The sequence below is a fragment of the Leptosomus discolor genome, chromosome 3 (genome assembly GCF_034619465.1).
Source record: "Leptosomus discolor isolate bLepDis1 chromosome 3, bLepDis1.hap2, whole genome shotgun sequence".
Classification (NCBI taxonomy): Eukaryota; Metazoa; Chordata; class Aves; order Leptosomiformes; family Leptosomidae; genus Leptosomus; species Leptosomus discolor.
The window spans coordinates 51,824,770-51,849,666 of NC_141393.1; the positions used below are offsets into that span (position 1 = coordinate 51,824,770).

Genomic DNA, 24,897 nt, shown 5'->3' on the forward strand with positions numbered 1-24,897 from the left:
CCTTACTGTTGCTGCACTGAGACTTCAGGCAAGTCCCACCACTGCTCTGTACTCAGATTTCCCCTCCGAGCATGTCCCTTTCTCGGTCTCCTCACTCAAGCTGTAGCTACAATTGCAACGGAGCTTTCCAACCCTTGCTCCGAGATGCTGCGGTGATGCCCTGGTGCCGGCACAGTCTGTGTATGTGCTGCAGTGAGCACAGAGGAGGAAGGCTCCTGCCCGTGCTTCCCTGGAGCAACTGCCTGGCACTGGTCTTCTGCCTGGGCTGGGGGGTCAGCGAGAGTCCTGACTGCCTGTGGTGGGCTCTGGGCATGAAGAGCACACACTGGGTCATGGTCCTCTGCCTGGCAGCTGATGAGCCATCTCCCATGGGGAGCAGGGCTTCTGCTTGTCTCCTAACTTTGGCACCCAGAAAACTTCTCTTTTCTTTTAGAGGAAAGCTGAGATTCCTACAACAGCTCGCAAGAGCAAAGGTTTAAAGGAAAAGGACAAGTAGCACCTTGCTTATGGTAAAACATAATCAGATCACTTAACCTTCAGCTTATGCCCTGTGTTTTCCATGTGGAAAGCAGCAGCTTCCATTCATGGGGATGATAAAGGACCACTCCTTGCATATCATTTGGGTTTTTTTCCTATGGCAAGCACACCCCAAAAGGCAGGACCATAGCAAAAAACCACAAGAACCCACCACCAACAAAAACCCAAACCAACAAAAACTTGAAGGTCATTGTGAGTACTAGCAACCACGGTAGGGGTAGAGAAACACCAAGACTGTGGGTAAGGAGGGCATACTCTGCGTGCTGAGCTGCCCTTTGCCCTTTAGGACATCATGCCTGAAGCACTGGATCTAAACAGCCCCTTGGGGCTCCCTCAGGTAGATGCCAGGGGATTTCCAGTTGCATCTGTGGATGCTCTCAACCAAATCCCTTCCTAGCATTAAAAGACATCTGCATGTCTGTGGTCTAGCCTGAGTCTTGTTTTCATTGTGGAGGGCCTTTGCTGAGAGTAAATATTCCTCTTAAAGCTGATGTCCCCTAATATAGAGGAGCGATGGGTCCCCAGCAAGCACCCTGAGGCATGTGGGGACCTGCCTGTGCAGGTCACATTAACAGCTGAGAGCCCTCCACCAGCACCGGAGCAGGGACCTTATTTTGTCCCCACAGAGGTGCAGGGCACCTGAACACATGGAGATGTGTGAATGCACAGCCAGAACTGGTGTCTCAGCTCCAAGAAAATGCTGCGAGCAGCAGCCTTGTATCGCTTGGAAGTGCGAAGTTGTTGGGAGAGAGAGAAGGAGGCTGCCCAAATCGATGGGTCTTTCCAGGGCATTTCTTGTCATTTTTGGTACTTTGGGGGGGTTGCCTAAAAGGGAAAGAAGTTGTTTTGCTGTAACAAACTAGATAAACAATTCCCCAAATAGATTAAAACTAACTGTAACTTATAAAAGCGGGTAGTAATTGTATTTTATTAGCTAGCAAAACACCATTTTTTTATTTCGTAGGATAATTCTGTGTAAATCACCTTAATTAGAAGTGTCAGACGAGCCTGTGAATATCGTATTTAGTAACTAATTTCCCATGTACAGGTTATAATTTAAAACACATGGATCACTCGCTGAGTGGAAATATGCTAGCCATGAAATAATGTGGGGACTGTTGGGGTTATTACTATGTAAATGTGTAATCATTTCAGACCACTGCAGCCTGGCTGGGTGATTAAAGAGAATCCCAAGGTCTCCAAAGATTGTGCTCTCTGCAAGGGCCTAGAGCGAAAAAACTTTAAAAGGTACCGAGAAGTGTTTGAACTTTAAAGGTCTTGATTTCCCTTTCACCATTTTTAATTTGTCTGCAGTATTTATGGAGGTGAAGGTTCCTCTTTGCTGACAGCCTTCCAATTCTCAGCCAACTGGCAGCATCCTTAAGAGGCATGGGGGGCTGCAGCTTCTGTAATTCAAGGGGTTGTTTAGCAGGATAGAGAAAAGCACCCTTAAATCACAGGGTCTTGGGACTTGTATGACCAGGGCTTGTGCCCATTCCTGATGCATCTCTGGAAATATAATAAAAACAAATTGCCCAGAAAAGTTGTGGGTGCCCCATCCCTGCAAGTGTTCAAGGCCAGGTTGAATGGGGCTTTGAGCAACCTGGTCTAGTGGGAGGTGTCCCTGCCCATGGCGGGGGGGTTGGAACTAGATGATCTTTAAGATCCCTTCCAAACCAAACCATTCTGTGGTTCTGTGGTTAGCAACAGAGTGGGGCTAAATTGCAAGGAGAGGGGTGGTTCTTAATAATCCTCCTAATGAAGAATAAAATAAACTCTCCCAAGTTATCTAAATCAGTCCCCTTCCTCATCAGTCCCAACAGCAGAGGCTTGGCCTTTCATCTGACCAGAGAAACTCTCATCCTGAAAACTGCAGTTTCCTGGCACTAACACCATTTCTGGGAGGAATTAATTAAATTCTTCCTCTTTCCCTTGGAAAGGAATAATTTTAAGGACCTTTAGCAAGAAAAGGGAGGAAATGAGTTGGGTTTTTTTACCTGGTGTTTGGATTATAAAAGGAAAAAAAGTTGTTTCACACCTTGGGCAACTGAGAAAGTCAAGGTAGTGCTGGAGATTGAGAGGGGGTGGAAATCTCGCCCATCGCATGTATTCAGGAGCAGGCTGGAGGTGGTGCCAGGGCTGCGTCTCAGGGGACAGAGGGAACTGACTCTGCTCTCTGCCAGCTCCCAAGAGCAGTAGGGACAGAGCTGAGCGACAGAGCATGGGGGGCATCCTGCAGCCCCCAGCAAGCATCCAGCAGCACATCCCCTCAGGGAAGGGGGGCTGCGAGGGAGGCAACCCCCAGCCCATCAATCGGTAGTCCCCAGGAGCTGCAGCTGCTTGCTCTGGGAGCAGAGCTGCGGCGTTTGGGGTTGCCTGATGGTGAAGGATAACTGTGTGTTTTCTGCTGTTTCGGGGTGGGGGGCAAGGGCGGTGGCATTGGGAAAGGAGGGGTCCATAGCCCTGGGAGAAAACACCTTCCTCCATCCCTGCTCATTTCGTAACACCCAGTCATCTGCCAAATCAAGGCAGATTAAAGCTAGCCAAATTCAATTTCTCCCCACTGCCACTGCAGCTCGGCTTCTGGGGCTAAAGTGTCCCCGACAAAGCGAACATGACAGGCACATTGCTTTTTTGTCACATCTAGTACCATGTTGATCTTCTAAAAGTCTCATAAAAATTTATTGATGTCTACCATATTGCTGTGATTGAGAAGAAAGGAGCGTGTGTGTGGAGCCGGGCACGCGCGTGCAGGCGAGCATGTGTGCATGTATATATTAATGTTTCTGAAGTAGATCTGATTTGATATGTCTTGTTCTATTGTCAGCATCTGTTTAGCGAGGCTTTTTAATACTTTCTGGCTGCCGATCACTCATCCTTAGCCTGGGATGCAGGCTTGCATACAAATTTTGTTATTAAACACAATTCCATCCCCCCCCGCCCTTCGCCAACCTCCAACTCCCCTCACTAACCTCCCCCCTCCGTGCACCCATCCATCACCTCCCCGGGGCTATGGGGAGCTGGAAGCCAGCCGCCCCACCAGCATGCACTTACAAGCACAGGCACTGGGCTTGGCAACATATTTCAAGAGCCTTTTGCCTGCTGCAGGTGCTTTGCATTGACAAATCGAATCATGGGGAAATAATTTATTTTGTAATGCTGTTTGCAGCATGTTAGCAGGAGAATTTACATGAGAGAGATTACTTTAATAACAAAAAAATTACAGTGCAGGCCTCCCCACCATGTCGGCTTTGATATGTAATTGTTTCAAGTTTAACCTGTCTGGAGGGGGGAAGGTGTTATTAAATCTATAGCATCTCCCGCTGGCGAGGGCAGGCGAGGAGGAACACCGTGGTGGGGACCTCCTCCCCTGCTAAATGGGGAACAAGCTGAATTAACAAATCACTCTAGCCTCCGGCAGAGCTGCTGCCTCCACGGTGTGGCTGGAGCTGAAGTGATCTTCTTTCCCTTCTCTTACACCAATTTAATCTCCTTCTTGTTCCTTCCCTCCTTTTTTATATTGTGCCTGACCCTACACAGGACTCACAACCTCTGCTCGCCTCTCCTTGGCTTTCTTCCCTGCGCCCCTGCAGGCTTGGTCCCTGCTTTTCCCCAGGGCTGGGACAGGATCTGTGCAAGCCCCTGAGGAGGGAGAGAGTCAGGATTTGACTCTACGTTGTGTGTTTGGGTTTCAGGGGGTTCCACTCGTAGGACCATTTTATTCCAGCTGGAGCAATAATTGGCACTGCCCTCCATTCTGTGCCCCTCTGGTCAGGGTGAGAAGGATCTCATTGGGCCAGGGAAGGGGAGCCATGTGCTTTGCTGTTTGACCTCATGAGATCTCTTGAAGCGCTCCCCTACTTGATCACTCCAGCAGTTTTGTGACTCTGACCCCATTCTCTTCTCTCTTGGCAGCAAGAGCTCCATCCTGAAGGATGCCATGGCAGCGGGCACCCCCAAGGTAAGTGAGCACAACTCAGCACATTTTCAAGCTCCCGAGGGATGTTCTGCTCCCTGCCCTGCTACTCGGTGTCTCCTGGGAAGCTGGCCATGCTTGGGGGCCAGCCAGCACTGGGGGAAGCTGCTGCCCCCATGCACCGGCTGGGCTGGAGTGGCCGAGTCCCTGCACGGGGCTCTCTCATTCCCCATGCAGCCAAGGGACAGTGTAGCTCCAGGACTCCAGATTGTGTCTAATGACAGCTAATGAGAGCTCAGCCTGGGAAATCATGTGGAGGAGTTCCTGGAGCCAGAGCCATATGCCAGCTTTGGAAGAGGGGAGTGGGACTGCCTCAGAGAAGAAAAGCACACCCGAGGAGGAGCCCATATTGTTAAAAGCCCCCATCTCAGCCACATCCCCCTCCCCAGGACCCACCTTCCATCCGCTTGCTCAGAATGCAAAAATGCAAAACGCATAGAGCATCATGGCATCACTACAAAGGGCATCATTTACTAATCAGTATTACTGTTAGCTGGACTTCATATGATATGGTGGTGGGAAGAACCAGAGCTTGGGCAGGCAAGTGGGTAGCAGAGAGCATTGCAGGGCATCTGGGCATTGCACAGCCTCTGAAAACAATGCTATGCTCCCCAAGGTGGGCAAAGGCAAGTGGTCCAGGTTCTCCTACACTTCTGGTGACACAGTCCAAGCCAGGGAGGCTCGGGCTCCCAGGGAAGCACAGGGCATCTCTCGTGGGGGTGCTTGTTTTAATAGAATGAATTTCACGTCTCACACTCCCTTTTCCTTCTGGAAGTTTGGGTCATTTTTGGCATGTGCTGTCAGAAACGGAGACTAAAATTTCAGCTCTAGGTTTTCCCCTTGGGGCTGGGTGTCTTGCCAAGCATATCAACACCTTATCTGCCCCTCCAAGTGAGGGGCCAGGGAGCCACAGTGCTGACCCAAGTTCCCAGCAGGCAGGGACACCTCCCAGGTCAACACAACAATTTCCCAAACCCCCCAAGGGAACTTAAAGATTGCAGAAATACTCTGTCATGATGCATACCTTTGGCATTCTTGTCTCCTGTATGACTATCCCTGTCTCCCATGCCCTGTCCCAGGGGAAACTGGGAGGAGAACAGAGACCTGACTATTTCTCCCATGAAAAACAAGCAGAGCAGAAAGCAATCCCCAAATCCACTCGCTGCTGTTCATCCACGGAGCATGAGGCTGCCTTGGGATATCTCGAAGGAGCTGGAAAGGGCACCTGCAAAATGAAAGCAGCTGGACTCTGCAGGCTTCCTTTTCCCTCCTCGTCAGGCCTGAGCATAGATAACTCAACAATCCCAAACACATCACCTGAGAGGGAGAAGGACGGCTAGGAAGACAGATTAGCTGTTCGGAGGGAAATGCAGCAAGTGACCGACAGAGACCAGATAAAGAAGAAGGTCCATCTCGCGGCAGGGCCAGTCTTTTGAAGTTTCCATTGACAAAGAATCCCATTTGCCTTGAGCAAGGGGATTAAACTGGGACTGGAGCATCGTTCTATGTAAAAGAGATCAATCGTCCCCTGTCACCACATGGATCTTTTCCCTTTGCCCATCACGTCTGGGGCTAAGAACATTAACTTCAAGAAGCCAGGAGAGCAGGGAGGGAGAGGGTAAAATCAGGAAATCTTTCATTCCGCTCTCAGATAGCTTGAAAGCCTCTCAGCCCAGGAGGATTCATTATTTCTAGGTGGCTTTTGCTGGGAGACAAGTCCTGTGTGGCATGGGAAGGCACAGTGCTGTCACCTTCACCTGAGCTTGGCATCAAAGGCGCCTTTGTAACCAGGCAGGATTGAGGAAGAGGGTGGTGGGGAGACGAAGGCTGCTTTTTCCCTTTGTGCACACTGAGTCTTTGCAACATGGAGTGGGAATAGCCCATCAGGATGTGAGGTCCCTTGATAAAGTCTTGCTGGGGACAAAGCTGGGCCTCTGAGCCACACTTAATGCGAGTCCTAGACAGAGGGATGGGGGACAGACCCCCAGGGTGGGCTTGCAGCCCATGCCCAGGCACCCAGGCACGCTGGGAAGAGCTGGGACCTGTGCCGTGTCCAGCTTCCCAACCTGGGCACCAGTGGAAGGGGTCACAAGGACCGCAGGACTGTTGCAATGTTTCCTGTCCAGTACTTCTCCTGGTGCCAATGAAAGGGCCAGCAGCTCAACAGTGGGAGAAAGGGGCTGCACCTCCCCATCCCTCAGGAGCATCCCCTGGCAGTATGGCCAGGGGCAGGCTGGTTCCACTCAGGAACATGGGGTGGGGTGCAGGCTGTCCATGTTGCTTTTGTGGTCACTGGTGGCTTTCAGACCACTTTAGGACTCATTTAGGACTTTTGCATATAGTATCACTACCATAGTTGCCTCTGTGTTGGCATGAGCCTCTTCCCAGCGTGCAGCTGAAGGCAGGGGATTTAACCCCACCATGCTCTGTCTCCTGGCTCTGCTCCCGTCCCTTCCCCACAGTTGTCCCAGCAAATGTCTCTCCAGGCAATAAAAGCCCAGATGTAAACTTGTGTTCCTCACTTGCTGCTTTCCTGCCCCTGAAAATCTTTCACTCACTGCACTGGGCCAATTTTCATGGCAATATGTCAAAGAAAATCCAATCACTCAACATGGGATGTGATGAATGTAGGATTATTGTATCAGGTTCTTCTATTACTGGAGCTGACGGAGGCAGTGATAGCCAGGCAAGGGCTGTGAGGTGGGGGGCTTCAGTCAACATGTCTGCTTGGTGTCTGGGCTGCCTCTCTGTGAAGGCAGCTTGGAGGACAGCGCTGAGCACCACATAGCTCCACAGCATTCAGGATCCTCGTTTGCTTTCTGTGAGAGACCAAGCCAAATCAATCATAGCATGCCAGTGTGGACAAGCCACTTGGACAAGCAGCTGCCAAACCTGCACAGTAAGCCTCAGGATGAGATTTCTATCCAACCCTGACTGCCACTTACTTACAAAAGCTGGTGACAGCAAGCTGGGCCTCTGGCTGGAGAAAAAGGCCTGAGGTGGCTGCTTGGTGTCTGCAAGAAGTCCCATGGCCCAGAGATAGCAAGGGGAACACCAGTGTCTCCTCCCAGCTGCAGTTTCTGTCCCTGATTGCAAGTTTGGATGCTCACCCCAAGACTTGCAATAGACTTTGGTGCCTGAATCCTCGTGTTGCTGAGAGCCAGGTAGCGCATAGAGCCCCCACAGGTCAAGGTGATAGCCTGCTCTTGCTGGACTGCCTCATGCCTATTCTTTGCAAAAGACAGAGGTGCAAAAAGGTGCTGAAAGCCCATGTCCTTTGCAGAAAGCACACCCAGTAGCCCTGCTCTGGAGAAGGTCTTCCTCAGGCACAAGACTTCAAGGAGAGTCCCGGACACCAGAGTCACTCAGGAAGGTGTGTCCGATCCAGCCATGCCCCAGGCCTCTGTGAGCCCAGAGCTTCCTTGCAGCACTCCTCAGCATGGCCAGAGGCTGTGTCTCAGGCAGACCAGGCAGTAGGGATATCTTGCAGAGGCGTATAGACAATACTGCAGGTTCCATCCAGGCTTGTGGCTGCCCAGGAGTCTGTACATAGCCATCAGCAGTGTGCAGTTCCCCTGGGCATTATTCCTGGGCTTCATGCTCTCCCCTTGCCTTTCCCTTCTTGCTTTGGCTGCCTCTTGGCAAGGGATTGTACAGGAAAGGAGCACATGTTGGATTGAACCCATGTTGGTGAGGTGTATGAGCAGTGTAACTCCAACTATTCCCGCTGTTCCTTGAGCAGCCAACAGTGACTCTGGGAATCAGTGTCACCAGGTCCTCCTAGCTACCTAAGAGCACTTCTTTGCCACTACTTGTCTGGCCCATGACTCTCCCCACACAGGCTATCATCTAGGTGTGATATCATCTCTGCCCAGAGAGATCTCGACCCCTAAATTTCAGGGTATTAGCTGCAGACTGCTACCTGTCACCTAACAAGTGAATTTATGTCCCCTGTGAAAGTGCTGGTACTGACCACTGAAGGGGAAGAGGATGGGCTCCATGAAGCATCCCAGCTCTTGCAGCAGGTTCAGCATTCATTTTCCGCTGCTGCTTCCTGATACATGACTGTAAATTGCCTTTCCCACTAAAAGTCCAGCTCGTGTACTGGCTCTTGCTGCAAACAAACACCAATGTGAGCTGCCAGGAACAAAATCCATCTCACGCAGCCAGCAGATGCTTGCGGCTGGTTTGTTTAGGTGTGCACCCAGCTCCTTGGAGGATGCCCACAGGCAGGCAGCCAGTGTGCTGCTCCGAGACCTCCGGCAGAGCTGGGAACCAAGCCACAGTGCCAGAGCCCTTTGATTCCCTTGATTCCTCCACCCACCCCCGTGATTTTACAGCTTCACCGAGCAGTTTGAGAGAGAATTACAGCATCTAGAGGGAAATTTGACCACTAAAGCCCTCCAAGGAAAAAGAGCTTTGAAGCAAGCAAGATTTGGAGTCTTAAACCTTGACAGAATGTCTGTATTAAGCCCTTCCCAGCTGCATCGCTTGAGATGAAATTTCTAGCACAATCATTTAACTTCTCCATATCATGTCTGGTGGTAGGAACAGGGGATGGGTGTCAGGGCCCCAGGGTTTTAACTCCTTCTCTTGTGTCACTGACTCACTGTGTGGGTTGGAATATTCATTCAATGTGTCTGTGTCCCCTTCAAAACTGTGTTTTACAAGGTAAGATTAAAAAGCTAAATCTGAGTATTGTGGCAAATCTATGGCCAAGGCACGGACAGAAGAACAGCCCACAGATACACAAAGGAGGGGAAATTATGTAGGATGTCAGCTGGCCATGTTCCCTGCCAGTTTGGGGTGATGAATATCAGAGCCACTCCAAAAAAAAATCTCTGCCAGGTTTTATTCCATAAAACAAATTACCCCATGAACAAAGAAAGCCCCTTGCTCCCCTTGGGCCAAACAGCTGTGCCCTCCCATTAGTCTGGAGGAAACCACTGAGTTCGGCAGGAGGAGTGGAGAGGGATGTCATCTCAGAGGGGAGCCGGACAGGTTGGTGGAGCCGGACAGGCTGGCAGACCCCAGCAGCCCTTGGCCAGACCTCTTTCCCCCTCCATCCCTGATGCACCAATGGACAGTTCTGCTGGAAGGGGCCCCTTTATCCACCATGTAGCTGGTGTCTCACCCAAGAGGACCCAGAGCTCGATTACAGTCTCAGGTGTGACTGTAACATGCACAGAAATGAATTAGCAGCTCACATTTCTGTAAGGTTATTCTGCTTGTGGAATCTTTCAGTGAAAGCCAGAAGCTGCTGATACCATTATTTCTGTTCACTATTCACACTCTTCTCACGTTTAAGCCTTTCATACCCAGTTCCATCTCACCTTTATCTCTGCCAGCTAAAAGCCACTAGATAATTTTACCTCTAACTTTCCTGGGAGCAAGTGTGGACCCTCCGAAAGCTTCTAGGAAACTCAGCTCTAATAATAGCATCTTTGTGTCAGGGATCCTCCAGCAATAACATAAAAAATGGCTAGCAGAGTTAAGGGGGAAAATCTCAGCAAGGCCTGGTATCACTCATTGCTTTTGGGTTACAGTTCCCAAGTGATAACAGCTATTAGCAACACTTTGACAGCTTCCCTACCATGGAGGGGAGGGCAGGAGACAGAAAACATGTCAAGCCATCACCTCAGTGTTAAGTGATAAGTACCTATTTAGGTGGCAGAGTTAAAGCTGAATGCATCAAGCAGGGAACAATTTGTGCCAAAATAAAAAAAAAAAAAAAAAAGGCCATATAGATACATAAAAAGCAGGGTTAGGATATTTGTTCTGCTGACAGCAGCTGTGATGGATTGTTTAAGAAAACTAGACTCCCTGTGTTTTTCCAGGGCTATCAGAAAGCAGGAGTCCAGCACTTTAATACTGTCAAATGACTGGCCTTGAGAGGCAGCAGAATGTCAGCAGCACCGGCTGGGCTCTCCCAGCGCTGACACCTGCCCTGGCTGCTGGCGAGAGGCAGCGCTTAGGGCTGGGGGCAGTGCGGGCCAGCAATTTCCATCCATTTCCTTGGGCCGGTGGCTGCACCCTGACACCCATCCCCTCCCCTTGCACTGCCCTGGGCCCGCGCCTTGAGCGCCTGTGGGTCAGGAGCCGGCGGTGTGTTGGCATGCATGCCCTTGCCGGCATCACCTCAGAGCTGCCCGCAGGTCCTCCACCCAAGCAGGGAGGAGCAGGTCCGGAGAGCGATGCACTGGGATCACAGCAACTGGCACACTTGCTGCATGATGCACATTAGATTCATGCCAAACCTGCCTGTATGTTTATACACATAAACTCTTATGTTGTTCCTAATTGAAATGAGACTGCTGAAACATTTGCAGATGCTGCAGCTCAGCTCTGCAGAATTGCATGGTCCATGGAGGGTGTTGGGAGCTACCAGGGTGTGAACCTCACAGTGTGAGCAAAGCTTACATGGCCTCTGCTACCTGCAGTCTCACATCCCCAGGGAGAGCCTGGATCTGAGGACACAGGAGGTAAAGCCATACACCCAGACATGTCTCTTCCTCTTGGCATGGCACAGGTGGGCTCCAGGTGGGGGGAAGGAAACGCCAAGTGGGGCCATGGCTGCCCAGCACGGCAGGAGGCGCAGGAGGAAGGAGGGAGTACAGGGCTTGGACAAGATTGATGGCATCGTTGCCATTAAGAAAAAAATTAGCCGGTGGCGGCTATCATATTAAAGGGTGAAGAAGCTGTGAATTATTTTCTTAAAGATCTTATCACTTACAACGATAATTTTACCTTCCAAAAGGCCACTTTTAATGAGGCAAGCCAGGCAAAAAGTCATGATTTAATGCCAGATTTTTTTTTCCAAACACATTTTACTGCTTTTTTGTCCATGTTTAAAAAGCGCCAGTGACCTTTTTTTATTTAGCTTGCCCCAGGTGTAATGCTCAGCCTGATCCTCTCAGGGTTTATAACCTCCACAGAGAGTCCCTTTACCCAATGGAGAGATGATTTAAAGGGGAGGGAGAAATATGAGGCCACACAGCTGCTCGCACAAGGCCCTTGCTCTGTCTTTGATGCTGGGAGCCATGGTTTGGCAGAGGAGGGGGGGACCAGGGAGGGAGGAGGGTGCATTCAGCCTGATAGTCCTGCTCAGATGCACCTGAAGGGGCGATGGGCTCAACTGGCAACCAGGCAGGGATGAGCTGGCAGGTGGCCTTTCCCCAAGGGGAAAAGGGACAACTCAGCATCAAGGCTTGTTCCCACCATGCCAAAGGGGCTGGTCCCTGAGGTAGGGAGCATCTCCGCGCAGCCATACAGCATCCTTGTCTGCATGCAGAGCACCCAGCGTTGCATTTTTGGGGTGGGATGCCAGAATTTGGGTCTGCCCTGCAGCATGGGCCTGCACAAGGGCTGAGAGGACACATGTAAAACTGCCTTTCCCCTCCACAGACATCTTCCCAGATTCTGGTTGAGAGAGGGATCGAGATCATATCACTGCCCCTTCCCTGCTTGACAGGACTGGGTGGGAGTGAGCAGTGTGGGTGCAGGGGGCAGCAAATCCTTGGCTTGGCATGCTGTGGCCAAGCATCCTTACCACTTAGCCATTGGAAAGGAGCCCCAACACAACAGTTTGGGATAAAAGAGGCCAAAACAGAGATGGCAGAGAGGCTGGCCTAATGCAGAAATGAAAGTCACCCTGATGGCAAGTGCCTTTCCTAATCCCTTAGCCCCTGAGCCTGCATCCCTGCCTGCCCCCATGGCTGCCTGAAAGGCAAAGTGTGGCACAGCGCAAGGAAATGAGAAAAACAAACGAAGTCAAGTTTCCTAAGAGTGAAGCAGAAGTGTGACTTGGCATCTCTAACGCTGTGCTTAACATGCTGGTGAGGTATTTAGAATTGAAGTGCTTGCACACAATTTAAAAATAGACAGTTTATTAATCTAAACTGCAAGCGTATGTAGAAGAGGCCTTGAGATTGACATCTTTGGGATTAGTTTAGCCCTGCGTTTTTCCAGAGGTCATCGCCATGGTGCTCAGGAGGTTTGTGGAATAAATGGGGCCAGCATTCTTCCCAGGACCACACGCTAAAAACTAATACATAACATTTAATTTACTGTCTCCATAGCTAGCCCAACCGTTTTTCACATAATAATATTGGATTAGAGCTACTAGAAGCTGAGAGGGAAGTTGGAGGCAGGGAGGGTTTGTCTGTCTGTCACCGAGGAATGGGGAGATGGTTATTTTTTCCCCCTTCTCCAGAATATATTGGAAGACAAAACTGATTTAACCCTCCCAGCTCCAGCGTGCTTGCCTTATTAGACGAAGGGAAGGGCATTTAGTACTGCTGCAATCAGGGCTGTTGTTCTGAGTCACACTTGAAGGCTTGGAGCCTCCAACCCTCTGTCTTGTAGGACATGTGCAATCCTGCTTCTTCAGAAGTGGTCATTGTTCTCCGTTTAGAAAATAAACTAAACAACAGCAGGAGCTCAGGGTCTGCACTCTGCTTCGCATGGTTATCAGAGGGCTTCTCCAGAAATAAATGAGCCACTCATCAAAACCAATCATCAGTTGAGTTTGGCCAACATGTAAGGCAGGAGAACGCTCTGCTCTGCCCATCTGTCTCCTGGAAAGCAGAGGCCAGTCTCTTGGGGCAGCCCTCATTGGGTGCCCCCAGCCCCGTGGGCTCCCACTGGCTGTCCCAGCACCTGCCATCCCCATCAGGCTGAGCTGAGGAGCATGCCAACCCTAAGATGTGGCCAGCACAGCCCTCAGCGTTGGCAGGAGGGACCGTGCCTGGGGAGATAACTGAGTACCCCAGCAGATAATTCTCCCATGACCCCTTTAAGGATGTTACACCTCTGCATGGCTGGTAGAGCCATGCTTTATGGCAGAGACCTGTGGTGCAGACAGGGATGTGGTGCTTGCCCTCATGGAAAGGCTGGCAGCTCGTGCCCGTGTGGTTGAACGCAGCATCCCAAATCTTCCTCCTCCAACTCTATCTCAATCCTGCCCTCCCTCCGTGACCACACTGACCGCACTGCCATGCTTTTCTCAGTGGGAGAACTGTCCGAACCTACAGGATCGCATCTTGCTGACTGAACCAATTTGTATGCTGAGTCATTTTTCCACATACTCATATCTTTCAAAAATATGCACATTTTTTCACGTTTCATTTCAGCCCAGAGGCAAATGTTGCTGGAATACTTGCCTTTCTCCAAGGTATTATGCTTTTTAATAATGTCACCATACTTGACCTGTCCAATTCAGATGATATCTACACTTCCCTTCACAAACATACACATCTCCAAGCAGTCATTTATTGTCAAATCTTGCCAGCTGATTCTCAGAGACAAACATCTGGAGAGCTGCATTTCCAGCGTACATTTTTTACAATATATTGGGCTGTATTTAGCCCAGTTCAGCTAATTTATATTTTAAATTGTATTTTTCCCTCAAACTCTTCTAATAATGAAGTTCACTTGTGACTCAGTGTCAAACTCTCACAGTAATTTTCCCGGTAGAGTTCACTGTGTGTAGAATTTAGACTTACCTACTATTGACTTGAAGTTTTTCAGTGATTTCTTAGGTCTCAAATATCACTGATCTTTTTAACCTTCTAAAAGGCCCTTTTTTTCTGTGCTACTTATTAAAATAAATAGCATCATTACAGAAGGAAGAGGTAGTTGCACTGCAAAGGTGCCGAGAGATTTAGTGCAGTTTACAAAGCTATTGAGAGATTTAGTGGCACTCAGAGGGGCACGGAAGCACTGCTCCATATCAGTATGCCTTTACCTTACTATGTGAATTTCTGGTGTGGTCCTCATGCATCATTTAGCAGGGACTGATTCTGCCCCCAGCAACCATCCCTTTGTTGCCTGATGCATTTGCACTTTGCTAGACCTGCAGCCCAGTCCTCTTGTGGGGTAGGGTCCCACAGGAAGAGCAGAGCCAGCCCCACAGCCCAGCAGACCATCCCAGTGCAGCCCCACAGCCCGGCAGATTCTCTCTGTGGCCTTGAGGACAGCTTAGCAAGGGGCAGAGGGCTCAGCAACGCTCACAGCATTAATTTCTCCTTTCTCTTGCAGTCAATTTTGTTGTCGGCCTCAATCAAGCGGGAAGGAGATTCTCCAACAGCATCACCCCACTCCTCAGATGACATCCATCACTCGGACAGATACCAGGTAAGCAGGCAGATGCTGTCGCTGGTCTCAGCCTTAGGCAGGGAGCCAGCTCGCTCCAGTGCCTGCAGCTGTCTGTGTGTGAGGGCCCAGCTCTTGGCTGTGCACCACTGTCCCAGCTCACCTGCCCACAGCATGGGGACGTGAGCAGTTGGTCCCTCACGTGGCTATGAAGGTGTGCTTTTGTCTGCAGAGTTCTCCCAGCTCCAACTTCCACAGCTGTGCAAAACTGCTTTCAATCTTTGTAGAGATTTCTGTTGCATTATATTCATCATTTCGGTCATTGCCATGGCTATGTTTGTCATTACTTACCCTGTGCCATGGGGAAACTTTCAGAGAAGTGATTTTTTTGTAAAATGGTGAATTATGTCAGCCTGCAGCAGGCCAAAATTTTCCATTTCACTAGTGTGCCACTGCCCAGCAAACTGACTCATGACTCTCACCCAAAACATAAATGGTTTTGGACCATCCACAGCCACGTCAGCATGTTTTATGAAATACCCTCTGTCCAGAGGAGCAGCGGGTCTTGACTTGCAATAAGTAAAAGTTGAGGGAGACAGAGCAAGAAAAGAAGAGAAAGGCAGCAGCACAAGTACAGCTTGGCTTGTTGTAAGCCTCTCCGTATTTTCGGGGCATGCTGGCACACTTGGCTCCAACTCAACACGCATCCAAACTGTTTGGCTGCAGGCCTGTGCTCAGCCACTGGCTTCAAGTAAGCTCTGAAAGGCAGCAGATAAATTAATGGTGGTCTTCAGCACAGATCCAAGAATGCCTCTACCTGCGATGTGGACAGGCTAGGTGGGCCGTGGCTGTACCAGCTTGGCATACACCCATCACCCTGTATCCTGTGGTGCTTTGCAGCAATACCCTGTTCCCAGGGTCAGGCAGTCAGGTTTTCCTGCATCAACTCTTTCACGTGTGCCAGGTCTGTATTTGGATCTGCAGAGGGTGAGACAGATGACCAGTGCTGGGGGTCTTAACCAAGCAGTCGCAGGTAAAGCATGTGTTCCTGAAGACAGGTCCTATTAGTAGCAGATTTGTAACATATATACATAAATATTTGTTGCCCATTATTCTGTCCTCTGTCCTATTCATTGGTTTTATTATCAAATATGGACCAGATTCTCCATTGCTTGCTACATATTCCCATGTAGCCTTCAGTTATAAATTGATGTCACATCACAATCACTTTACCCTCCTATGAACGATGAGACCTGTTGGAAAGTAAGAGAAGCAAAACCCTGCAGAAGATACAGGAATGCCTGATTCAGGTAATCACACTCTCTTTCCTGCCTGTTTATTAAGGCTAATAAATAAATTGTGTTATTTCCAAAAGGGCATGGAAGAGAGTTTTCCTGTGGCCTTTGTTGGAGAACAGCACTCCCTTCCCACTTGAGTTTTCAATCTCTATGAAACTGGTGGTCCCTTGCAGTCCTCCATTCCTATAAATTTTTATTATGTCATACATTTGGACAAATATTCTCAGCAGAAGCCCCCTCGGTGCTGAGTCTAGCTAGTCTTAAATGTGTTTTAAGTTTGTGAGTGTATTTTATGGAGGGTTGCAGTCCTTAATGCAAATGTGTAATGGGAGTTGTTAGTCTGCACTGCAGGGAGAAAAGACCTTTGGGGCCTGATTTTCATTTACACTTGTGCTGGCTGCGTTACACTGCTCTAGCAGTGTAAAGGGACCTCAAAGTGGGTGCCAGGATTGTGTAAAGCCTCAGTGTATCCTTAATAAAGCCACAATATGAATGAAATTCAGTCTTCCTGGCTCACCAAGGGAAATGCTCAGGAAGCAGAGCAGAAGAATCTTATGGTGGTGACTTTAAGGGCTGCAAAACTTAGATCTCCATATGCAGAGGTGTGCTAGAACTATGAATGTCCTTTGTGTTATCTGTGATCTAATCATGAATAGACACTGTATTAGTAATGTGCTAGAATGTGAGTTATTGGCGTATAGGTTTTCAGAATTTCTGTGGCTTGGTTTTCTTAGTCCTCAGGCTTATTTACTATGGGGATATGTAGGGAAGAAGGAGATTTATGAACAGCAGTGCTACAGCAATATGTGCTTGCACAGAGGTTGGACCACTTGCATTGCTCCCTGCACTGGGGGTGAGCTGCAGCAGGGACAGTGGGGTGGCTCTGGGACGTGGGGAGGGAGGATCCCCTTGCCTGTCTTGTGCCAAGTCTGGTTGCTGAGGTTTGGTACATGGACACTGACTGGACTGAGGTGGTGGCAGCTGGTGTAGTGCAGGGCCTTGTTGTATGGGTCAGTAGTGAGTGCTCCTCTAAGATACAGTATGTCCTGTCAGTCAGGGCTTTTCCTGTGCCCCAAGTAAAAATAAGGCCATTTTAGTTAGATTTAGATATAATCCTGAATCCCTAGTGGAAAAATCAACCTCAAATTATAAGTCATTCACCATACTGCAAAGATAACATTTCAGGCTCAGAGGGAGACCACCTTGTGTGGGTCAACTGAGCCCACAGAGTATTGTGTCTGAATAACACGTGGAGTAAGTATAACAGAAAACCTGAAATCCTTGTCCAGGAAAGGCTCACCTCCTTCCACCTGAGCTCAGTACTGAGCATGCCTCCTGAAAGACAGCTTAATTATTTAGAAGGGTAAAACCAACAATCAGCAGCTTTTATTTTGTAAGTAAGCACATGTATGAAAATACAGCTGCATTTCAGCTTGCAGACATAGCTGATATGTACCATGCAGGTCAGCATTGCACAAAGCTGACCAGCCAGCACATGAACTTGCTGACTGCTCATCATCTTCTGATACAGCAAAACGTATCAGGGGTTTTGTTTTGTTTTGTTTCTCTCTGAAGGAGTGGCAGATTGTCAGGTGCCCCAGCAAAGACCCAAAATTTAGGTTTGATTCCAAGAAACGAAGTCTGAGGAGTCTGTAGAGGGGGAAACAAACAAGATTTGTGCACATAGGAGCCTGTGCTGCCCAGTTTCTAGCCTCTAGCTCTGTCCTACCTTCAGGCTGGTCCATTGGGGTTGCCCCCTCACCACAGCTGTGCAGCAGACATGGGAAAGAAATCCACGAGCCAGGTTTGATTGCCCAGGTTTGCTGAAATGCAGAAAGGAAAAGAGGGGGAAGAAGCTGAAAAGCACAGTGGAGGTGGCAGTGCTCCATCTGTAGCCTGGGTGCCCCCGTGCCCAAGGAATGGGCCACTTCTCCTTGGGAAGGCCAGGAAGATTTCAAAGCACCAAAACTGAGGTCGGTGCCTTTGGGGTGGGTTGCAGTGCCCAGCCCAGCCACAGCAGACACTGCTGGCATTGGCATTCAGGCTGTGCTCGGCCTGCAAGACAGGTGGGAAGGCTGGGGCTCAGTTTATCTCCCCAGGTCCTTGCCTCTCCCGGGTCAGGCAGGGACTGGGAGGCAGCACCCAGGGCTCCATGGCGGGGCTGGGGCTGGGCAGAGACTGTGGAAAGGGCTCTGGTCCCCCATTGGCCACGTGCCTTTGGGACTAGTTACCCCTTGTGCCATGATTGCACAGGTGCCTTGAGGTCCCGAGGGCCCCCAGTCCCTAACTGGGCAAAAAAAGTTGGGGAGTGGTTGCCCCTGGTGCCTGACTGGCCAGCCCCTTTGGGTTACAGTTGGGCCCAGAGCCCTGATTGGCCAGTGCTTGTTGGGCCTAAAGGATGCTCAATCCCTATTGGGCAAGGAAACATGCTTCCAATTGCTCCTGGGTTCTGATTGGTCATTTGCCCCGCGTTCCAGTTGCCCCTGGGCCCTGATTGGTCAAGCGCCCTGGGGTTCCAGTGGGTCCTGATTTCTGACTGGTCAGGCACTCCTGGGTCCCAGTTGCCCCTGATCCGTGATTGGCCAGGCGTGCCTGGGTTCCGGACGCCCCTCGGCTCTGATTGGCCGGGGTTCGCTGGGCCCTGCTGCCGCCTGTCGGTTGCCATGGGAACTTCCTCCTCTCGCGCCTCCCCCCGCCGGTTTCCTGGTGAACTTTCACCCTCTCGGCGGCGGGTCACATGACCAGGGACAACATGGCGGCGGCTGCTGGGGGCTGATCAGCGGCGCCTGCCGGGCCGCGCGGTATCCGCCTGCATCCCGGGCCGCACGGGGGGGTCCGCCCCAGGGCCCGCCGAGCCGCTGCCCCGCTGGCCGCCAGCGGCACCCGCGGCTATGCAGAGCGGCAGGAGAGGGCCCGGCGGCGGGGGCCGGGAGGAGGTGGGTGCGGGGGGGGGGGGGGAGGGGGGCAGGTCGGGGGCCGGTGCGTTGTCCCGGTGGGGCGCGGGGCGGGGGGGTGCGGGCCTTGCTTACCGGCGGGGGGCGAGTTGTTTACATCCGGCGCCCTCCGGCCGGGGGCCCTGACACTTCTCCGCTCTTGTCTCCCCTCTGCAGACCTTTCTGCGGGTGCGAGCGAACCGGCAGACCCGGCTGAACGGTGAGTGCGGTCCCGCGCGGTGCCCTAGGCTGCCCCCGCCCCGCCGGGCCTCCTCCCGCGCCTCCCCCTTCCTGGGAAACTTTGCAGAGTTGGGCCGAGTTGGGTGCACCTTGCCTCGCCGCCGCAGGTCGGGAGCTGCGACCCGCCTCGCCGGGGCCTCGACGTGCAGCTGGTGGGGCGCGGGGCGTGTTGGGCTGAAACTCTCCTCGTTCATCCCTGGCTTCCTGCGGGAAGCGGTTCTCACCGCTGGGAGCCCCCCAGCGAGTTTGAGTAGGCCCTGAATCCTGTATTTTCAATGAGGGGGCCAGGCTGCTGTGCTTTCACGGCTCACATGGCAGAATCTTGCAGTAAACTTTTAAGCCAACAGTCTGAGCGTCCGTGTGTTTTGTTTTGGTTTTGGTTTGGTTTGGTTTGCTTTTTTTCTTCCCTCGCAGACCCACAAATGCTGGTGCATTACTTTTATTCTTGTATTTCTGGGTCTTCCTACCAACAAGTAAACAAGTGTTTCTAATGAAAAGTGTCTTGGTATTTAAAAAACAAATCAGATTGCTTTATTTCAGAGAGAGAAAATCCCATCTCTGTTTGTAAATTGGAAAAAAAGCTGAAAGTTGTTTTTCTTTTTTGCTTGAGCTGAAGAGGTTGAAACTTTTTGCAAAGTTCAGAGAAGTCGGAACTTACCATTTAAATAGTAACAATATTCTGTCATCTGATTTTTGTATTGCTTGTAGCTGCTCTAATATGTACCCTTTAGTCAAAATTTGATTGTTCAGGCTATCAGGAGGCTTGTTAATTTTGATCTTCCTGCTGTGATAGTTTGAGGTAACACAAGTAACAGTGTGCTGGTGCGATTTATTTAGAAGAAGATATACTTTACTTTACAAAATAGCAAAAGGTTTTAGAGTATACTGATAGAAAAATAAGTTTGCTTGAATTTGAAGTACTACATGTTTAGCATAGTCTTAAGGAAATAGCAGTGTTATTAAGTTACTGACGCAATATCTTTGATAAGTTATACATAACTGGATTCAGAACTAGCTTGGAGATTTTTAAATATCATCCCTGGGGGCCAAAAACCTGTGAACTCTTGAAAAGTCTGTTAAGTCATGCAACAAAGAGATGAGTTGCCTTGCATCAGTTACAGGTAGCTGCTGGCAGGTGTGCTCATATCTGCGCTCCGAGATGAGTGCAGTGAGCTGCCAGCGTTGGTAGGTAGACCCTTTTCCTGACACCGAGACTTCAGATGGCTGAAATGCACTGAGGTATTGCTCTGCAGTGACTTGTTTTGTGTGACAGAGGTCTCTAGAGTCAGTGGTGTCAAACTGTTTCTTTATAATTTTTGGATAGCTGGGGCTGAACTCCCACCTTCCACCTTTTTTCATGCCAACAATGTGCAGTTACCTTATTTTAATTAAAAAAAAAAAAATTCTGAGGTTCTTGGTGTTGTAGAGTCCTTCAGTATGAATGAAAGCTCTTGATGACAGCGTGCTCTGCTGAACTGGCTTAGTAGTGCTTTATGCTTTTGACTTTAGCCCAAAGTAGGGCTGCGGCACAATCGGTGTAGACTGTGATCTAAGAACTTCTCTTGAGCCCTGTTCTTGGATGGTTTTGTGAAACTGGGCTCGTCATCTAAAGTGAGGCTGCTAGTTTTGTACAGCATTTGCATTGTTTTTGCTGAACCTTTTTTTCTATATACCTTTTGGGGTACAGTGGGCAGAACAGCCGTGTTCCAGGTTAAGGGCATTTGGTTAATTTATATAAGGCCCTTAAAACACTGGCATTTCCTGTCTGTTCTGTTATATATCTTAACAGTACTAGGTCCAGACATTAAGGAGCTAGAAGCAGAAATACCAGCTGAAGTGCTTTGGCTTTGGGTCACAAAGAAGGTCAAACTAGATCAGAACTGATTCCTCCTAACCTTAGCTTTTTGTGACTCTGATTACTGCTGTTCCCAGCACATACCTGTAGTGATGCATGGTTCAGTCCTATGCTGTTAGTTTAGTATCCAGCTGGACAGTTGGGTCGGTTATACTGCTCCTTTCTATGCGTGTGACTTTATACTTGTGACCTTTGAACTCAGGCTGCTATCTTGTTTCCTCCTCCACATTTGTTGGCACTGAAAAAAACCTTGTGGTATTTGTAAGCTTTGCCACATTATTGTTAAGCAGTTATTTAAGCAGTATTGCTCCTGGTGGAGAGCACTTGAGTGCTTTGGGGGGAAAAAAAAATGCTTATTTGTGTTTTAATGAGCTTTTAGTTAATCACACAACTTTACAGCTTGCTCTGTGAGAATGTTTTCCTTATCCCTGTTAGTTTACATTGACAGAAGTTATGTAGGACTTGTCCAAAGATATCTGGCTTTTTGTTTCATATTCTTATTTACACACTGAAGAAACTTAGGAAATAGATTTTTTTTCTTTGACAGATAGACTGCATTTCTATTTAATTTGTTTTTATTATGTTTTAAGTGTACTTTTTAATATTATTGTAACCGGTTGGTATCTCTGCCTAGCTTCTTACCAGCTGAGTTCCAGAATCACTTCTGGAAACTTCTCCCGTAAAAAGGGGGCCACGGTGTTTGCTCTTCTCCCACATAGTCCTTCACTCAAATCTCAGCTGCCCAGGCTTTTTGTGCCCCAGTCCTCTCAGATCTCCTCAATGTGTTCCATCTTGTTGTGGTCACTTGGAAAAGTGCAACAAGAGCTAAGGAAAGAGAAGGTAGAGAGGAAGATGTCTTCTGTGAGCTGCCGTTGGCCTGGCTGCAACACGATCAGGTCTTGATAGTTACGTGGTTCACAGGTACCTGACGGTCCAGCATTTTTAAACCTTTGACTTAAATTGAACTGTAAGTAAGGTGAATGCATCTGCAAGCTCTGGAGCAGGAGATTAATGTTCTGTCTGTTAGACTTAGTTGGGTGTTTGTATCTGAACTTCCCGGTCAGCCTCAGTGAGTTAATGCCGCATCTCTCACCTGTGCTAAACTCACTTTGCAGAGGTTGTGTCCTTGTGAACCCAGGAGTATGAGGTGCTGATTCCTGGTGGACCCATGTGATAAAGAAGGCATTTCTTTCATTTGCCTTATTTCTAGTGTTGCCAAACTGAAAACTTTAAGCCACCCTGTAAATTGATGCTTCTGGAGTTTAGCAGCGCAGAGCAGGTTACGTAGTCATTCAAAATTAGAGGCACAAAGTTATGGGTTAGTGTATCAGAACAAGGATTCAGCAGGTTAAGTATATGCCAACCTCAGAGAATAGTGTCTGAAGGTTGCTGAAAATCATCTGTGTGGAAGTTTGGCCCTGCAAATGTGAAAGCCCAGCTGAGACCCTTCTGTGAATTTGGCCCTTGATGGTCTCTCTCAGGCAGATCAGCAGCAAATTGTACGTAAGGTCTGAAACAGATTCATCCTTGATCGTCTGTTTTCTTGCTTTAGCTTGCTCTTGAGATGGCTTTTTGTGCTCTGCCATTGCTGCCTGTGTTCCCTTGGATCAGATGCTCTTGAATAAGTTGATCATCTACAAAAGCTTTTTGTGATGAGTCTAACAAAAATCAGGTGCTCTTTTGCACCTGCCTGAGAAGCTGATTCCTGTTCTGGTGGTGACCGTAAGCCTGCCTGTCTTGGCAGACCTCCGTGGAGGTGGTCACCGTGCAGTTTGTTGTTGAACCACCGCCAGCATGTTGTGTGCTTTTGTAGTTGATGGGTGGGGGAGGAATAAAGCTAGGTTGCTTTCACTGGACAGGAGACAAAAATGTTTCCACTTAATTTGATTGCCCTGCCATTGCAGGAGCTGCTAATGATGTCTGCATGGGACTCTGGGGACCACTCAAACTGGTGGAGGGAATCATAAGAGATATTGCTAGTAACTTAATCATCTTCTTTGATGCTGCGGTGGAGGTTTGTATAGTGTCCACTGCTAGATGGTATGTAAGAGCTCTTCTGAGGCAATTACTGCCCTGCCCTGAAGGTGAATTTTTGTTTGGAGAGGGAAGTACGCATGAAAACTAAAATCCATTAGCTTTTCTCTCAGGAAGTTTTGCTGGGCTAGAGAATAACGTGATCTTTAGGCATTAATAAGATTTAGCCTTGATGGGTAGAGCCCATTGTGAGAAAAGATCCTCAGTCTCTTCTGCCCATAAGGCAGCAGTGGTGGGCTGACCCCTCTCTGCACCCATGGGAAGCCAGGGGCCAGTGTACCCTCAGCAGTAGAGGCTTTGTCAAATGCAATTTGGCTTCTCCTCTAGTGCAAGGAGCTTCTCACCTTGAGTAGAGAAGACTCCCAAAAGACCCCATATTAGGAAAGAGAAGAGGAGCAGCCTTAGCCAGCACAGCTCTTAAATTAAGTCAAGAGACCACTGTACCTGAGATGCTGGCCTTTGCAGAGGGTCGCAATTCTTGTTCACCTCCATGTGCTCCTTTCTTATTCATATGCTGTGGTGACTTAAACTCCCTGGGTTCCCGATGTTTTAGTGTAACCTGAGGGAGAACATGCATATGCAGCACAGGCAGTGTGTAGGGTAAGGTACATCTGTTAAAAGTGAGGCTTCAAAGGTGCTGGAAGCCCTCTGATGGCCTAATAATAATTATTAATGCTAATAAAAATTAGTGAACTCCTCACCTCCTGGCAGGAGGCTGAAATAATAACTTGTCTTTGTTCAGTGAGAGATAAAAATGGTTCAGCCTTGTGCAAAAACCTCCTTCCCTAAGCTCCGTCCTGTTCTTGCATCCAGTCCTCCACTGGCTGTATTTTTATCTTCCTGAATTATGTGAGGGAATGGCTTTTTCCGCCCCCCCCTCTCCTATGCTCTTGTGACAGGAGCGAGGGGGAGAGGGATTAGTGAGATAATTAGAAATGATTGCACCTATCAACACTAATTAACAATCCTGTGGTCTCACTTGCCTGTTCTTTTGAGCTGTTGCCCTTCAGGACAATGCCACAGTCACCCCCACCTTTGGGGCCGCTCTGTCCCTTCTGTGCTGATTGGAAGTGATAGCTGGGCTGCATGTTGTGTCGTAGGGACAGCACTGCTTGGGATGCACTTCCTAGGCTGCAGCATTCCCCTTCAGTTTCTGCTGTCACCAGGGGCACTCCAGGCCTCTGTGGGCACAACACTGCCACTGTTAATGACCACAGAATGAAAATGGCAGGGGGATTTGTTTTCAACACCTCTTTCCTGGCTTTTTTACTTGTGGCACTAGAACTTAAAGGGCTGCTTCTCAGCAGAGCTAAATGAGCCAAGATAGGGGCTGTCTGTTGAGTCTTGCGTGAAGCTGGAGCAGTGAGCTTCTGTTCCCAGCTCTGCACTAACATTTCAACAGCAGATCAGGTGCTTGTTCTGGCAAAATGGTTACAAGAATTCATCAGTGCAAGACCTAAAACAAGTTGTCTTCCTTTTGTCACTGTTACAGTGCATGGACTGGAGGATGGCAGTAAAAAAGTTAGAAATACTAGTAAATTGCCAGGCAGACTGGCAGCTGAATTGATTTGCCACAGGGAGTCCTACCAGAAGAATTAAACTGCTCCTTCACTACATTTCCCTGTTTAAAACCAGGATGAGCTAGGAGAAAGATGTGTCTGTGATAAGGATAGGGAAGGCTTTGTTCCTGTGTTTTTTCTCTGGTCAGATAAGTGTTTGCTGGAGAATGCTCAAGTCATGTCTGATTCCAGCCCCCTCCCCTATTTTGTGCTGGCTCCACAAAGCTAGTGCAGCAGGGAAAGAGCGTCCTAAACTTGTGCAAAAGAGTCATACTGGAGGATATAGGTATTCACTAAACCAGAACGTAAGTCTCTTGTGCACTGAAGTACAAACCAGAAGGAGCATGGCTTAACTCTGACTACTTCTGTAACA

The 24,897-nt window shown here is 49.2% G+C and overlaps 1 protein-coding gene across 4 annotated transcripts in view; it reads left to right on the forward strand.

The window, feature by feature from the left end:
* The window catches only part of RNF220 (ring finger protein 220), a 222,479-nt gene that overhangs the window by 146,070 nt on the left and 51,512 nt on the right, over nucleotides 1-24,897 (forward strand). For 3 of the 4 annotated variants that reach the window (XM_086462228.1, XM_086462229.1, XM_086462230.1), the window contains 3 exons: nucleotides 4,453-4,498; nucleotides 14,552-14,647; nucleotides 19,014-19,056. In XM_086462228.1, coding sequence (XP_086318354.1) covers nucleotides 4,453-4,498; nucleotides 14,552-14,647; nucleotides 19,014-19,056 — 185 coding nt within the window. Of the gene's footprint in view, nucleotides 1-4,452; nucleotides 4,499-14,551; nucleotides 14,648-18,794; nucleotides 18,840-19,013; nucleotides 19,057-24,897 lie in introns of those variants that run through there. The other variant, XM_086462231.1, reaches the window with a different exon arrangement.